This window comes from Balaenoptera ricei, chromosome 2 (assembly GCF_028023285.1).
Source record: "Balaenoptera ricei isolate mBalRic1 chromosome 2, mBalRic1.hap2, whole genome shotgun sequence".
NCBI classification, from domain to species: Eukaryota; Metazoa; Chordata; class Mammalia; order Artiodactyla; family Balaenopteridae; genus Balaenoptera; species Balaenoptera ricei.
The window spans coordinates 121,152,044-121,168,018 of record NC_082640.1 but is presented as its reverse complement, the minus strand read 5'-3'; the positions used below and the strand labels follow the sequence as shown (position 1 = coordinate 121,168,018).

The following is a 15,975-nucleotide window of genomic DNA, read 5'->3' as shown; positions in this document are numbered from 1 at the left end:
AAAAATATTACGTAAAAATGAATTCAGTTCCTATTATTGACTCAAACATTTCTCAATAAATTGAAGTTTAGCAGAATGCTTTTTTCAAATATATGGGCAGAATGTTGAGAACAGTCTTGGGAAGACTTTGACTCCTGGATGACGACATGATAGAAAAAACATAGAAACTTAATCTAAGCTTCACCAGCTATTACTTAATTGGGTGACTCTGGGGAAATCCTCATGTCTCTAAGCTTCAGTTTCCTCTTCTATCAAATAAGAGAAAATCTGAAAAACCCTTGTGATTGGCACATAGTAGGTGCTCAGTATATTTTGTTAAAATAAATGCCAGTCTGATTTTTCTTACCTTGAAAAGATAAGGAGTACCATATTTAGAAAGATTAGATATGTCCTAAAAATGCTTCCCTTAACAAGTAAAATGACAGACATGAAATGGAATAGTTTAAAGAACTCTTTATCTCTTTTAAGATATAAATGACAAAGCCCCAAAACTCAGTTATTCTGATCTATTCAAATGCAAAGTACATGATTTTAATATATGAAAGCAACTCTCAACTAATACAAGCAGGGTGAAATGTATTAGCACTTTCTAATTCTACTTTGATGTAAACTGCAGATAGTCTTAGGTTCTTCTTTGCCTAATGATTTGTGTTACCATAAATCTTTCAGACTAAAAATAACTAACATAATCTAAAAATCTATAACCTGGATTATCCCTGCTTTTGTAGAAGAAATTTACTTCACAGAACCTTAAGTTTAAGATTGGGGGGAAAAAAGAAATTTTAAGCCCAGTAATATATGTTTAAAGGGTAATGATTTTATAGGCCAATTATTAAAAGCTTTCTGCTTTCATTTTAGGTAACGGTACTTCCGTTTCTACCCTAAGGACTTCCTGTCTGTTGGGTTGTGCAGTGATGCAAGATAACCCAGACTGCCTTGTCCAAGCTCAGGCCATCTCATGCCTTCAGCAGCTTCACATGTTTGCTCCACGACATGTCAACTTGTCTAGCCTGGTCAGCTGCCTCTGTGTGAGTATAAAATTGTATATGTCCTTAGTTTCTATTATTGGAAATTTAAATTTAATTATTCTCTAGACTGTACAATAGCTATTTTCCCTCAGTTCTGGTCTTTTTTGGGCGGTGGGGGGCAACTTCATATAATCATATCTTAAACCTCTCATATATTGATTCATTTTTCTTCCATTAATGTTGAACTTAGTATTTGGAATATTGATTCATTAATCAGTAAAGACATACTGAGTGCTAATATCGCAGGTAGTAATATAAATGCTATAGGACATGGAAATATTTATGTAGTAACATCTATTTTTTCCTACTTCTTCTTCTTTCTCTTTCCCAAATTATTACATATAAAGTTCTTTTAATCCCAGATGGGCAGCATATGCATCAATATCTGGGTTCTAATAGTGTGTCTAATGAATATAGAAAGGTGAAGGTGATCAATAAAAAGTTCTGATGAGATGGTTCGTAATCATCAGTGGTTTTAAGATTTACCTTGAGCATCACCAGTTTCTATCTGGACTTGCCTGAAAAAGTTGAGTTACACTTGGAGTTAAAACTTGACACCGGGGAATTCCCTGGTGGCTCAGTGGTTAAGAATCCGCCTGCCAATGCAGGGGACACGGGTTCGAGCCCTGGTCCGGGAAGATCCCACATGCCGCGGAGCAGCTAAGCCCGTGCGTCACAACTACTGAGCCCGTGTGCCACAACTACTGAAGCCCACACGCCTAGAGCCCATGCTCTGCAACAAGAGAAGCTCACGTACCGCGACGAAGAGTAGCACCCGCTCGCCACAACTAGAGAGAAAGCCCGTGCATAGCAACGAAGACACAACACAGCCTAAATAAATACATAAATAAATAAAAACAATACTGCCATTTTTTTCTTCTTGAATCATAGTAGAAAATTTCCATTAATACCCTTTTAAAATTTCTTCTTTCACTGATACATGAATTCATTTATTAAGTAAAGTTTATTGAGAAATAAAGAGCAAGTCTAACTACTAATTCATGGTGAATTAGATCTGATCAAATTTGTTACTGTTTTCTTTTACCAGACTGAGAAGGTTACATACAAAGAAGAATAGAGACTGTTCTCAGATCTTTCTTTTAGGTACATTCAGAGCAACTGAGAAAATCAGAAGTAACAATTACAAGTCTTATTCATGTTACTCATAATACTTAAGCTATAAAATGATTTTTCTTATACAGAAATTAAATTCAAAAATTGCTATCACTAGCAATTTTGTGTTAGCAAAACTTGTGTTAATTTTGTATCTTAGTATTTTGATTAGTAAAGCTTTTATCCTAAATTTATTATTGTATTTTAAAGTATGCCCTGTAGTAAGAAAATTGGGGCTTCCCTGGTGGCACAGTGGTTGAGAATCCACCTGCCAATGCAGGGGACATGAGTTTGAGCCTTGGTCCTGGAAGATCCCACATGCCGCGGAGCAGCTAGGCCCGTGTGCTACAACTACTGAGCCTGTGCACTAGAGCCCGCAAGCCACAACTACTGAGCCCTCGTGCCACAACTACTGAAGCCCGCACGCCTAGAGCCTGTGCTCCGCAACAAGAGAAGCCATCACAGTGAGAAGCCCACGCACCGCAGGGAAGAGTAGACCCCGCTTGCCACAACTAGAGAAAGCCCGCGGGCAGCAACAAAGACCCAACGCAGCCAAAAATAAATAAATAAAATAAATAAATTTATTTTAAAAAATTGCTTTTGCTTTCCTATTAACAACTTTATGATCAGGTTTCTTTTCTACATAGAACTTAATTATTTAGCATGAAGTGTTTTCATATTAACTGAAACTCCCTGAGTATTCAGAATACATTTAATCATTAGGAAAGAATCTTACTGCAAAGGGTTTTCTTCTAACTGCATGCTATTTAACTTCCATTCTGAACTTGGCATTAGCTACACTCGCAATTCTGACTACTCACAGTTTTAAAACTTGGCTTCCAAGAGTAAGAAATCTATAATTAACTTGTGATGAGGTAAACCATTAACTTGGTCCCTTGCTGGACACCTGTTCATGCGAATGTAATCCAGATCACTCCTTTCACACTCATGTCTACTTGTTCTGGTTTTGTTACTGAGGCTTAATGAAAGATTCCAAAGGAAAACCTAATTACACAACTGTGCATTTTGAAATTATTGTATTTTTTATATCTTTACGTCTTGAGTTGACTGTTTTTAAAATCTTACCTCAACTCATATTTTAAGTTGGAAAATGAAGTATTTATGGCATATTTTTTAAAGCTGAAGCTAAGCCAGTTTGAATGATAGCTCTATTTAACATTTACATTTTAATGCTTAGCTGACTGTTGTCAAAGTCATCCTAGTATTTATCTTTTGGTTTTGTCATGACCAGTCTGTCATTTGTTTTTGTGCAGGAGATCTTGTTGGATAATTCTGTGTTGGTAGGTCCCTGACCCTTGATTCCTAACTTTTTTTGAGGTTTGCAGTGCTGTTTCTTTGTGTTGTTTTTTTTTTTTGGTTGTAGATGTTCTTGTTTTCCACTGCATCTCTTTGTTTAAGCTAACCATTAATGCAAAGTCCAGTGTGTATAGCATGTTACATGGTGTTTATTTAATACCAATGTAAACAAATCCTCCCTAACCTTCTCCAGCTGGTGCACTCTCTCCTTGCACTTAATCTTGCATCATTTTGATTTAATATATTCATTTCAGAAAGGAACTGTAATTACAGTTTGATTTAATTTCTGTATTTTGCTTGCTTGATTTGTTTGCCTTAATCCACTCTATCCCTCTTCCCAATATAAATGCTGGAGAATGACATGGAAATATTAAGCGTCCCATTTTGCTTTGTGTGACGGCCTTTAATATTTTTTCTACCAAACAAGTAAAGAGTACTTTTGAGCATGCTTTTTCTAAAAGATTGTTTGACCAGCCTGAATAAACGCTGCACCTGCCTTGTATTATATGCTTGTAAAACTCCAGTTAAAGTAACTAGTAGATTTATTAACTTTTCTTTAAAATTGTCTTAATAGAGTGCTTTTTTGTCATTGTTGTTAAATATAGCCGTAATCTTGGGCATGAATAAACCTAATCGTTTACATTTTAACTTCTCTGTTATCCTGTGTACTAGTTTCTAACAGCAGAGTTCTTAAACATGACTAGAATGACATGATCTTGAGACTTTGTGAATGGCATTCCTGTCTTTCCACTTTTGAATTCATGATATAGCTTGAGGGTAGTATAATAGAACATATTTATAAAGCAGTTCTCATCTGTATGTTTCACTGCTAACATATTCACAAACTTTTCTTGCCTTTTATCTTCTGAAAAATTAAGGATTTAGCTCTCTTTGCATGTATCATATATCACAAACCAGCTGCCACTACCTACTGTTTTCCTCAGAATTTTGCCTCTGCTCTGTTCAACAAACACACCTACTTCAGTCCTGTCTTTCACACATAAACCAGATCTAAAGGCACATATATGAATTATGCCATTATTTCTAAAATTTTGCTCAGAAAAATCACTATTATAAGACATATTTATTATCATAAGCCACACCAAACTGGTCTTTATTATCATAGTTAGGACAAAATAAATTTCAAAATCTCTAGGCTTTATTCTACTTATGAAATCATCAAGAATTGGTATCCAGAAACCTTTGACTTGTTTTAATTGCTCATTTAAGGTATATCACCAATCATATCATTTACCCTAGGTAGACACAACCTATTGAGATTTACATGGTTTAAATACTTCGCAGTAAAAAGAATATGTATTGAGCCTATCATTCTGAGCAGAAATATTCTCTATTGCTAAGATATTTACATATCTATGTACATATATGTATATTCATATATAAGTAGATACACATGTATAAAATTTGCTATCTATAATGTTGTTTCTAGAGAGCATTTTCGGTGAATATGTTTTCTGAGTAAGACTCTTTCTGCCTTTATTTGAAAATGCATTTACTTACTATGTATGGCATCTGAATAAACTACTACTGATAGAGGCTGCATTAATAATAACTAACACTTATTGAGTGCTTACTATTTGCCAGGTACTGTGCTAAGCACTTTGGCATGTTTCTTTGTGTTGACTTCACAACAGCCCTGTGAGATGGGGGTAGTGTTATCTCCATATAACAAATGAGGAAACTGAGACACAGAGAGGTTAAATAACTTGCCCAGGGTCACACAGCTAGTAAGTCATGGATCTAGGACTCAAACTGAGACAGTTTGACTCCAGAGCCTCCATTTTAACCAGTATGCTACAGTGCTTATATGGATTTTTATAAACTTCTACTTAGAGATTCATAAAACATTATAATATAGTTCCATGAGCACATATATATAAGCTGCAAATAAATTCTTTCTCAATTGTATCTCTTTTGTCTCTCAGAACTGTTTTACTCATATACATTTTATGTCTTCTAACATTGTCAGGAGGCTTTTGCTTGGATTTGTTTATGAATATTGCCTAATAAGTACATGTATTACTCCTTAAGCTGTTTCTAAGTTGTATAATAAAAAATATGTGCTAGGATAGTTGAAGTTTCTGTGTATTTAATAAATTGTGTCCAGCCCAATGATGGGCTGGACACAGTCAGGAGGGGTCCAGTGAATATCTATTAGATGTATTGAATGCCACCAAGAATTTCAGCTCTTTTACTTCCCAAATGGTGTTTTTCAGGTGAATCTTTGTAGTCCCTATTTGTTACTGAGACGAGCAGTACTGGCTTGTTTACGTCAGCTTGTTCAGAGAGAAGCAGCTGAAGTTTCAGAACATGCTGTTATGCTTGCTAAGGATAGCAGAGAAGAGTTGACTCCAGGTAATTCTTTTTATCAGTATTATCTCCAGCTCAGATGATTGTTTTAATCTTACATCTTCCATATAAACATGAGTTTTTAAAACGAAATTTAAAAGTTAGTATATAATGCCTTAAACCTGCTACAAGTGATAATCGCTAACAGTGATGATCATTCCACCCAGTGATGTTACTGGTTTAGAGTAATGGTTCTCAGTCTTAGGCCCCCTACACCAGCGACATCCACCGCACCTTGGAACTTGTTACAAATGCAGATTATTGGGCCCCATCCCAAGTCTGCTAGGCCAGAAATCTGGGAGTAGAGCCCAGCAATCTCTTACTTATTTTTCTACAATAATGATAATGGTACTGAAGTTTGAGAGCCATTGGTTTCAAACGAGTTTTTTCACAATAATGGATTGAAATTGGATTTAGCGCTGAAGTCATTTTATCATATGTGCCTTTCTTCCCCCTAAATCTCATTCAATAAAATTTCTCATAGATGAATCTGCTTCAAGTTAAAGGATTTTTATACCCTTTCTATATTTTAGAGCTGAATTAAAGGATTTCTTGGCAAGTAAGATTTGTTTTAAGCGTGTCTCTTCATTTTAAAATTATGTGAATAACTCAAACGTGCATATAAATTCAAACAGCCTATAAAAATAGTAATGATAATATCTTACACTTTAAAAGTATATAGTTTCCCAAGTGCTATCACACTTTTAGAAGGTCTCAGACTTCATAAAGCTTTCCAATATCTAAAGTTCTCAGATCTATAGTGTATTTTACTGTCATGCTGTGCTCTTTAAATTAGTTTTATTATTATATTAAAACCTTTGCTCTGACTTGAGTTTATCAGCATTGCTGAACTGGTATAGTAGTCATCAGACAGGTTGCAGAACATGGTTAATGTGTGGTATTCTCCCCAAAGTGACCTTTAACTTACATTCACCCCTGGAATTATCTTTATTTGTTGCTTTAGGATTTTATTATGTAACTGTACTGGTAAATAATTATTGAATTAGCTATATGATTAAAATTATAGTAAAGGGGCTTCTCTGGTGGCATAGTGCTTAAGAACCCGCCTGCCAGTGCAGGGGACACAGGTTTGAGCCCTGGTCCGGGAAGATCCCACATGCTGCGGAGCAGCTAAGCCCATGCGCCACAACTACTGAGCCTGCGCTCTAGAGCCTGAGAGCCACAAGTACTGAGCCCGCGTGCCACAACTACTGAGGCCCGCGGGCAGAGAGCCTGTACTCCGCAGCAAGAGAAGCCACCGCAACTAGAGAAAACCCATGCTCAGCAATGAAGACCCAACACAGCCAAAAATAAAATTAATAAAATTTTTTTAAAAAATTATAGTAAAGAACTCATTATATAATTCCTTTTTAAAAGTTTTGTAATTTTTCAAACCCATGGAAAAGTTGAAAGAAATGTGCAGCAAACACATAGGTTCACCTACTATCTTTATGACACTCATTTTATATATCTCTCAGTATATATACACACATACACAAACCTCGTGCCAAACCATCTGAAAGCAGGTTGCAGGCATCATGATGGTTCACCCCTAAATACTTATTTGCATTTTTCAAGGATATTCTCCTACATGACCACATGTTATTTCCATACCTAGTAAAATCAACATTAATTTAGTAGCTTCATAGAATGTACAGTCCTCACACAAATTTCCCATTATTAAAAAAAAAAAAAAAGTCCTTTATAAACTCTTTCCTACCCCTCTCACCCCCATCCAAATTTATGATCCGGTCATGACTCACACATTACATTGGGCTGTTCTGACTTACGGACTCCTAATCAGAAACATTTCTACCTCCTCCTTCTGATCTTTAAAAGATAACTCCTCTTTTAAAATAGTAGCATAATCTTTAGAACTAAATGCTTTCATAATTGCCAAATGAGTTAAATCTTCAAGAGAAAATGTATATGTTCTTTTGACATTTTCAGAATTAGAGGAAATAGACACTAGATCAAGGTTTATATTTCTTTTTTGAGATGATTTATTACTTTGCAGTGAGAATACTGTGTAGTAATTTATATTAATTCAATAGTCTTCTTTAGATCCACTGTAGCTTAGTTGCAGTAATTAAACACTGTTCTCCATACAATAGTTGTTTTCTGTCTGAGTTTTACTCTCATGTTAATAAATGTAAAGCTTTTGTACCAGAATAAGTAAAACTTAATTATGATTATTTATTTGAATTAACTTTAAAGAGAAGATAAAATAATCATACCAAGAAACATTGTATAAATTTTTATAAGTATTGAATGCTAATTGGGTTTAAGTGTTTACCTAATTTAAGGAAAACATATTAGTTAACTCTTAATAAAGATTTATCTTTCAATGACATTGCATAAAAAATAACTTTGCAGTGTTGTGAATAATTACCAAACTTGAATTGTGAACTAAAATAGACCTCAGTAGGTTGAGGTGCAATATTTGGACTAGTTCTTTAGAATATATTTGCATGTAATATTTTAATAACTACTGAATGTGTGTGCTTCTCATATGGCAGTTTTGTTTTCTGTATTACTTAGATCATCGATTTTCTTCTTGTCAGATGCTAACATCAGAGAAGTGGGCCTTGAAGGGGCCTTACTGACCTTACTTGACCAAGAGACAGATGGGAGATTATGCCATGATATCAAAGAGACATTAAACCATATGCTCACATCTATGGCAGTGGATAAACTCTCCTTTTGGTTAAAGCTTTGTAAAGATGTACTCGCTGCATCAGCTGGTAAGTATTGGTGATTACCAGCCAATATAATAAAATTAAAAGTAAAAGCATATATAAAATTGTTTGCTAGTGACAATTTATCAGTCTGGATATTTGGGTTGTAATTGCTTGTTGTTTTCTTTAATGGAGATTCTAATGCTAGTGTTGAAGTCCAACACTTAAAAGCCTACTTTTTTTTTCTCTTATAATTGTCTTATATGACTTTCCTGTGAAAAACAAACTAAAAATTAGAATTGTTATTTATGCTATAAAAGGGATGACCTAACTTACAGCAGCCCCATCATTTATTTTCATACATATGAGAAATATTTGAGGTGTTGCCTCAAATCAACTTAATAGAAAACTCACCAAAAGTTATGACATTTTGAGCAAGCCAGTTTCTATACTCTTAATAATGTTCATTTAAAATATAGTGTTATTTCTCGAATGTTTTTGTTAGTACAAGATAATTATTAGTGAGAAAGTGTGTTAGAGTCTTTAAAATTTATATCCTGGACTAAGAAAATAAATGAGGAAGAAAGAGGATAGAAACCAATTCTGTTCCAGGTACTGTACATATTTTATATGATTTAATCCTTTAACCATCCTATGAGTAGGCAGTATTATTCCATTTTACACGAGACAAAACAAGACTTGGAAAGGTTAAGTAATTTTCCCAAAGACACACACAGATGTATTCAAACCTTAGCCTACATGACTTTAAAATCTAACTTTTCATAATATTTCAGTAGCTCTCAACTCAGTTACTTAAGCCTTATAATTTAATGTAGCTTTGGTCTCTGAGTTAAGTTATGTGAAAGGAAGAAAGGTACCATAAAATTTCTGGCATTTTTTAAGGTACCATAAAATTTCTGGCATTTTTTTTTAATATTCTTCTCTGTCTACTTCTGTTCTTGTTGGTACTCTTCCAGTGATTTATACCTGCTCTTTCAACCATTATGCTCTACATGTTTTCCTTCTTTAATGTTCTCCTCTATCCCCACTACTGAAGAACTTAGAAGGACTTCTTTAAAAGAAAAAAATATATGTGCATAGATAGGTTGATTATACTTTTCTGGTATCTTACCTATCTTTTTAAAAATTTTTAATAGCTCAATTTTATTTCACCATTTATTCTTTATCCTTTGTAGTTTGCCTCTATCCCTTCTTATTAGGAAAACACACATTTCAGTCTCTGTTTACTTCTCAGTTTTAAGGCAGGAGTTTGCCTTAACTTTATTTGTAACATCATTGCTATCTATTGTATCACACTCAAAAAATGTTGACAGACAAGATAATTTAAGAAAAACAAGTTGGTTTGCTTTAAAGCATAAGTTCCAATTTAAGTCGAGTTAAACAGAGTTAATAAGTTAGCAGTTAGTATAATATTAAGGGGAAATAATTTACTACTTAATGGCTCTGGCCATCAGGACAATTTGAGACTGTAATTACAGCAATGGGTCTGTCCTGAGAAAAATATTTTTGGACATTTTTAGTGGGTTCAGGAACCTTCTTAAATTCATTCAAGGCCCCAGTGTTAAAACAACATCTCTAGTTCTATCCACCACACTCCCTACTAGGGAATTCTGAGCTTCCTTAAGTATATCCATCTACATACAGGGGATTGATAATTATTCTAGTATCATGTTCAGTTTTCGCTTTAAATATAATTTAACAACTTTGTCATTTTTTAAGAATAGTTTTTTTAGCATTTCTTTAGATACCACTGTTATTAGTAGTCATTTTGATTAACAGTAATTCTAGTCTGTACTTGAAGTCATTGTGTCCCTTTATAAATAATATATCTTCCAACTGATTGTAATTATGTGTATTCTCCCTTGATAAAAGATTTTACAACTGTAACTTGTGTGGATACAATGCAAGAAGAGGAAGGAGATAAAGGGGATGATGCCTCAGTTCTGACCATCAGAAATGATGGCAGACCTCATCCTTTTACCAATCCGCGATGGGCTACAAGAGTCTTTGCTGCTGAATGTGTCTGCAGGATAATTAACCAGTGTGAGAATGCACACAGTGCACATTTTGACATCGCTTTAGCACAAGAAATGAAAAAAAGGGATTCAAGAAGTAAGTGGCATAATAATGAAAAGACCAAATGATATACATTGAAATGCTCTCTGCCTATAGTGTATTTTTAATGTTCAAATACATTTTTAATGATTAAACTTCTTAAATTCTCATTCACTTTTGTTTAGTGGACATGTGTGATATATTAAGTTTATAGAGAATAGTCATGTTCTTGGAAAGTAGTATGTACATTAGCTAGTTCCCAAATTTTATTTTCTAAATTTTATTTTCTGAATGGTAACTTAGAGCAGTTTTGCTCATAGATTGTTTTGGTTTCACGGATATTTCCTAGAAAACATTTAAGTCTATCTCAATGTAAAGTAAACCGTGTTGTAAGACCATTTTGACCTTTTATTGTTCGGTTTTATTATTTTTACCTAAATGCCTGTGGGTTATGGTTTAATGTCTAATTTTTTAAAATCACTTAAGCACATATGTTCAAAGACTCAATGCTCATATCTCAGTGCCTTGGAAATATCCTTTACCTGACAAAAGAATCATAAGGCAAGATGTTGTTATTGTCAGTCTGAGAGTGTGAATTAGGTATTAATATTTTAATTGTTTTTCAAGCAAGCATTTATTGAGTCTCTTATTTGTGATGAACACTATTCTGATAGGTATAAAATTAGTGTGTTATAGGTGCTTACTGACTCCTGTGCTCCCAGTTAAAACTGTAATTGGCACTTACTAAGATGAGTTGGTTTCTTCAGTGTGACCTATAACTAGTATACTTCTTTGACTTAGTCTCACATATTTTTTAGGTAAAGGTTAGTTGTACCTGTAAACATTTTATTGTTGGAACAGTGTTAAATGATTGTCTTATGTCTCTCCCCAGTAGAATTATTATACCAAAGAATATGTTGTAGGCGTGAAAGGAATTATCATTTATAATTTCACAGCTAGAAATATTTTTATGCTCCCATCATTTGTGTGTGTGGCAGGACATGCAAAAAAGTAAGGTAATGTAGTCCATATAAAGAACCACATAAAACTTTTTTTAAAGGGACATTAGGCCTTTTAGCCTCAACTTGATGTAAAGAGGATGATTAAATTACTGCCTAATTCATCAAAACCCAAAGTCTCCTAAGTACATTCTAATGTACTTTTATCAGAAAGTCTGAACAAAATTTTTATTGAAGGTACTATTAGTACTCATTTAAAGGATGCTAATTCTGCCTTTGTTTTTGCATAGCTGTATAATTACTTGCTTTGGGATAGTTGTTTGTATGTGAGTATTTGCACTGGTACAGTAAAACCAGCTTTAAAGTCTGTATTTAACAAACAGTAAAATGTAAATCAAATCAGAAGTACTTGAAAGAAAGTCTAGGTTATGAAATTAAAAGGAGGAAAAATGATCACTTAACATAAATCTTAGTTCCAGCGTATTCTTTTTCTTAATAAGATATATTTTTTTTAATATTGCAGATGACTTTTTGGTGCTACATCTTGCTGACTTAATTCGCATGGCTTTTATGGCTGCCACAGATCACAGTGATCAGCTCCGTCTTTCTGGCCTTGAAACACTGTTAGTTGTTATTCGGCGATTTGCAGCTATTCCAGAACCAGAGTTTCCAGGTCATGTGATTCTAGAACAGTATCAAGCCAATGTAAGCTCTTTCTACTAGAGAACTTTATTATTATTAAAAGTGAAACTAATTGGCATGTCACCTTTTAATACGTAAATGAGTATGTGTCTCTGCTAATATATCACCAGTATAATCAGTATATGTTTAAAGAAGAAATCGTCATGTAAAAGCAAAATAATACATAAAACAGGTCTTTTATAATGCTAAAGGTTAATTTTCATAATTAAAACCTTTTTGGTAATTTTGGGGGAATAAAGGGCTTTTTTTTTTTAATATTCATTTGCTAAGTTACTCTTTAACAATAACCCTGTGGGATAGGTATTGTTCTTTTTTTTAAAAAAATTTATTTATTTTTGGCTGCGTTCGGTCTTCATTGCTGTGCGCGGGCTTTCTCTAGTTGTTGCGAGCGGGGGCTGCTCTTTGTTGCAGTGCGCAGGCTTCTCATTGCGGTGGCTTCTCTTGTTGTGGAGCACGGGCTCTAGGCACACGGGCTTCAGTAGTTGTGGCACGTGGGCTCTAGAGCACAGGCTCAGTAGTTGTGGCGCACAGGCTTAGTTGCTCCGCGGCATGTGGGATCTTCCCGGACCAGGGCTCGAACCCGTGTCCCCTGCATTGGCAGGCGGATTCTTAACCACTGCGCCACCAGGGAAGTCCAAAGGTCTTTGATAATGAAATTCTTTACAAAATATCCAAATAAGCTAAGATAACACCAAATCATTAATAAACATTCCATTTAGGCTACATGCCGGTTTCATCTTCAAATTATTACTCCTAGTCTAGATATAACCTCCTTTTTTTCCCCTAGACTTGGAAAAGAATTCAGGTTTCTATTACTGGTTCTGTAAGCTTTTTAACTGGTGTTTTTTTGACTGGTGCATTGAGCAGCCTAGGAGGAACAAGGAAGATAACAAAATCATCACATATTCTATCACACACATCACATGTAATCCTTCAGTAGCATTCATCCAAGGATACCTCTCATGATTCAAAGGCAGCTTCTGATGGCTGGCAGTTAGGGAATCTAGAGCAGTTCCCCAGTTGGTCAGCAGGCTCCATCACATCTTCCCAGCAGGTAATGCCAATGTGTGTTTAGGGAAAGAGCAAAAGGAAGGGACAGGAGTTAGATACAACTAATCACGTTAGACTAAAATATTATAATTCAACTTACTTAAGGGGAGCTCTGTTATATTTTTAATCCTCTTAAAATTGCAAATGATAGAAATGATCTGCTTTCTTCTGCACTGGCTTTATTCTCAAGTTTGCCCTCTCCAAGTGGTATCAAGGTGGCTCTCTTAGCATCCAGAGTCTTTTAAAGAGAGCGCTTCTTTCCTGGTACTCCTAGCAGATGTCCTCAGGAGAGCTTTCATTATCCCAGTGTGGGTCCCTGGAGCCAGAGAGTGCTCACAACTCCATAGCAACAACATGGGCTGAGAGTTGTGGAGAGAGAAGGTTCCCCAAAGGAAAACTCGGATGCACTTAGCTAAAAACGGGAAGATATGCTGGGCAGGCAAAAACAAAAGGTGTTCATAATACCTATTATAAATAACTGATTTTTAAAAAAACTAATTTTAAAGAGAAAAAATTTGTGCTATCTTACTTTTTGATGCTTGAATGAGCCTGTAATTTCTTGCCAGGTAGGAGCGGCACTTAGACCAGCCTTCACCTCAGAGACGCCACCTGACGTCACTGCCAAAGCATGTCAGGTAAATGGTTAAAAAGATAAATTTTAAGAAAAACCCTCTCTTAGGAAGCAGCTCTCCAGTTAGTATTCGATACCAAGGTTCTACATTATAGTTGTCTAACCATTAATCTCAGTTGCCCCTTTTCCTTTGCTTTTTAAGTTTAGAGAACTTTTTCTTTCTCATAACTGCATGGTAATCCAATATATGGGTATGTCACCAGCTCCCTAGGGATGGAAATATGGGTTTTTTCGTCTTTTGCTATTATGGATACTGCTGCAGTGAATGACCTTCTTTCTGCATAGGTCATTTCACTGGGTCTAAGCATATCTGTGAGATAAATTCCCTAAAATTGAATTGCTGGGTTAAAGAGTATATTACAGGAGTTTACCAATTTAAACTCCTACCAGCACTGTATGCAAGTGCCTATTTCCCCAAAGTCTCAGCAGCATTGTGAGTTGTCAAACTTAGATTTTTGTGTATATGATGGAGTAAAAAGGGTATCTCAGGATAGTTTAGATTTGTATTTCAAGTGAGGTTGAGCTTTTTTTCATATAGCTGAGAGCCATATAATATACAATTTTAAATAGTTGCTTTTCTTGGTGTGGTTGTCAGACATTCAATATCCAGACCTGAATGGCCTGAAATAATTAAAAGCAGAACTGATGTGAATCAAATTAATTATAATTTTACTCAGTTTTTTCAAATTTCTAAATTCATTTGTATTTAGGAAATGTTTGAGTGCCTTCAAATATTCATAGAAGTGTGTGAACTGTTGTCCTGAGTCTAATTTATCATTGTTTTATTATATGTGTTCTCGCTGTAAGCCACTTGAAATCTTTTGTGAAATGAGATGCAAACTAAATAAATATATGATAAAAGAAAAATAAATTTTCTGTAGTAAAAGAGAAATATGGTGACACCTAGGAAAACCTTTATAGATAACCTCTGATAATTGAGTAAACTTTTTGAACTGGAGAATTATTAATGATGTTTTGTTTTAAAAATTAAAAATATCTTCAAAAGAATCAAAATCTTCATTGAGGTTTAAATGGTAGGTAATTTATCTTTCAAGAAAGATAAAATAATTAACTATGCAATTAATCGCTGATTTTAAAATAATAATAAGATGAAATAGTCAAGATTGGAGATATAATTCAAATGTTAATCCAAGCATTTATGAAAGTGATGCCTTTCATGGCTTAATTTCACTGTGTTAATAACATCTGAAACTCTGATTTATATACTTATTAGAACGGTTTCCTTTTTTCAACCTTAAGACTTCATTCCCTTTTGAAATGCTGGCTTTGACTATCATTATCACCAGTATCCCTTGGGGTTTCTTGATAGCAAGATGATTTCAATGACCAGATTCCCGAGATATGGGTGAGCTTTGCTGAACTCACAAAGGGGGTGTTCATAATTCTTAAATATAGCCTTTGATTTTCTTAAAAAACTAGGTTTGCAGTGCCTGGATAGCAAGTGGAGTTGTAAGTGACCTTAATGATCTCCGAAGAGTTCATCAGTTGCTTGTTGCATCATTAACAAAAATTCAGGTTGGAAAAGAAGCTCTAAGTCACTTATATAATGAAAGTGCTTCTACCATGGAGATCTTAGCTGTGCTAAAAGCCTGGGCAGAGGTTAGTACTTCTCAATTTATGACTAGAATTTTGGAAGTTGTTAATAAACATCTTAGGCCATAAACTGAAGTTAGCTATTTAAAACACAAATAAGTCTATGTTTAAGGTTAACAGAAGACTTTCAACATGAGATGTATTTATATGCTAATTGATATTTTGGCCAAGGATTCTAGAGTGCCCTCTGTTGTCTGTTATCTGCTGCTTTAAGCAGGGGCAGTCATGAGAGACTTTAATAATAGCCAATGGAAATCAACTTTTATTGAAACCTGAATTATTGGAAATGTGGGTTTGCTCATATATTCTGTCAACTCTATAACACATATGTTAATATTTTTTAGTGCTCTTTCATAAAGTGACTTGAATATTAAGTAAGTTGTTTTATTTCCTAAGATTAGAGAAATCTTAGAGGGAAGTGCTTAACTGTTCTTTAT

The 15,975-nt window shown here is 34.6% G+C and overlaps 1 protein-coding gene and 1 long non-coding RNA gene across 6 annotated transcripts in view; one reads left to right on the top strand and one right to left on the bottom strand.

Moving 5' to 3' along the window:
- LOC132359655 (uncharacterized) overlaps positions 1-15,975 on the bottom strand; it is a 134,393-nt gene that overhangs the window by 51,957 nt on the left and 66,461 nt on the right. The window contains exons 5-6 of the long non-coding RNA XR_009500896.1: positions 13,823-13,911; positions 13,201-13,286 (exon numbers count right to left, since the gene is read on the bottom strand). This is a non-coding gene — a long non-coding RNA (uncharacterized LOC132359655). The remainder of the gene's footprint in view (positions 1-13,200; positions 13,287-13,822; positions 13,912-15,975) is intronic.
- The window catches only part of HEATR5A (HEAT repeat containing 5A), a 113,960-nt gene that overhangs the window by 77,066 nt on the left and 20,919 nt on the right, over positions 1-15,975 (top strand). For 4 of the 5 annotated variants that reach the window (XM_059914042.1, XM_059914039.1, XM_059914041.1 and 1 more), the window contains exons 21-28: positions 859-1,028; positions 3,416-3,442; positions 5,696-5,834; positions 8,393-8,572; positions 10,400-10,639; positions 12,065-12,246; positions 13,860-13,928; positions 15,365-15,544. In XM_059914042.1, the coding sequence (XP_059770025.1) occupies positions 859-1,028; positions 3,416-3,442; positions 5,696-5,834; positions 8,393-8,572; positions 10,400-10,639; positions 12,065-12,246; positions 13,860-13,928; positions 15,365-15,544 (1,187 nt within the window). The remainder of the gene's footprint in view (positions 1-858; positions 1,029-3,415; positions 3,443-5,695; positions 5,835-8,392; positions 8,573-10,399; positions 10,640-12,064; positions 12,247-13,859; positions 13,929-15,364; positions 15,545-15,975) is intronic. The other variant, XM_059914040.1, reaches the window with a different exon arrangement.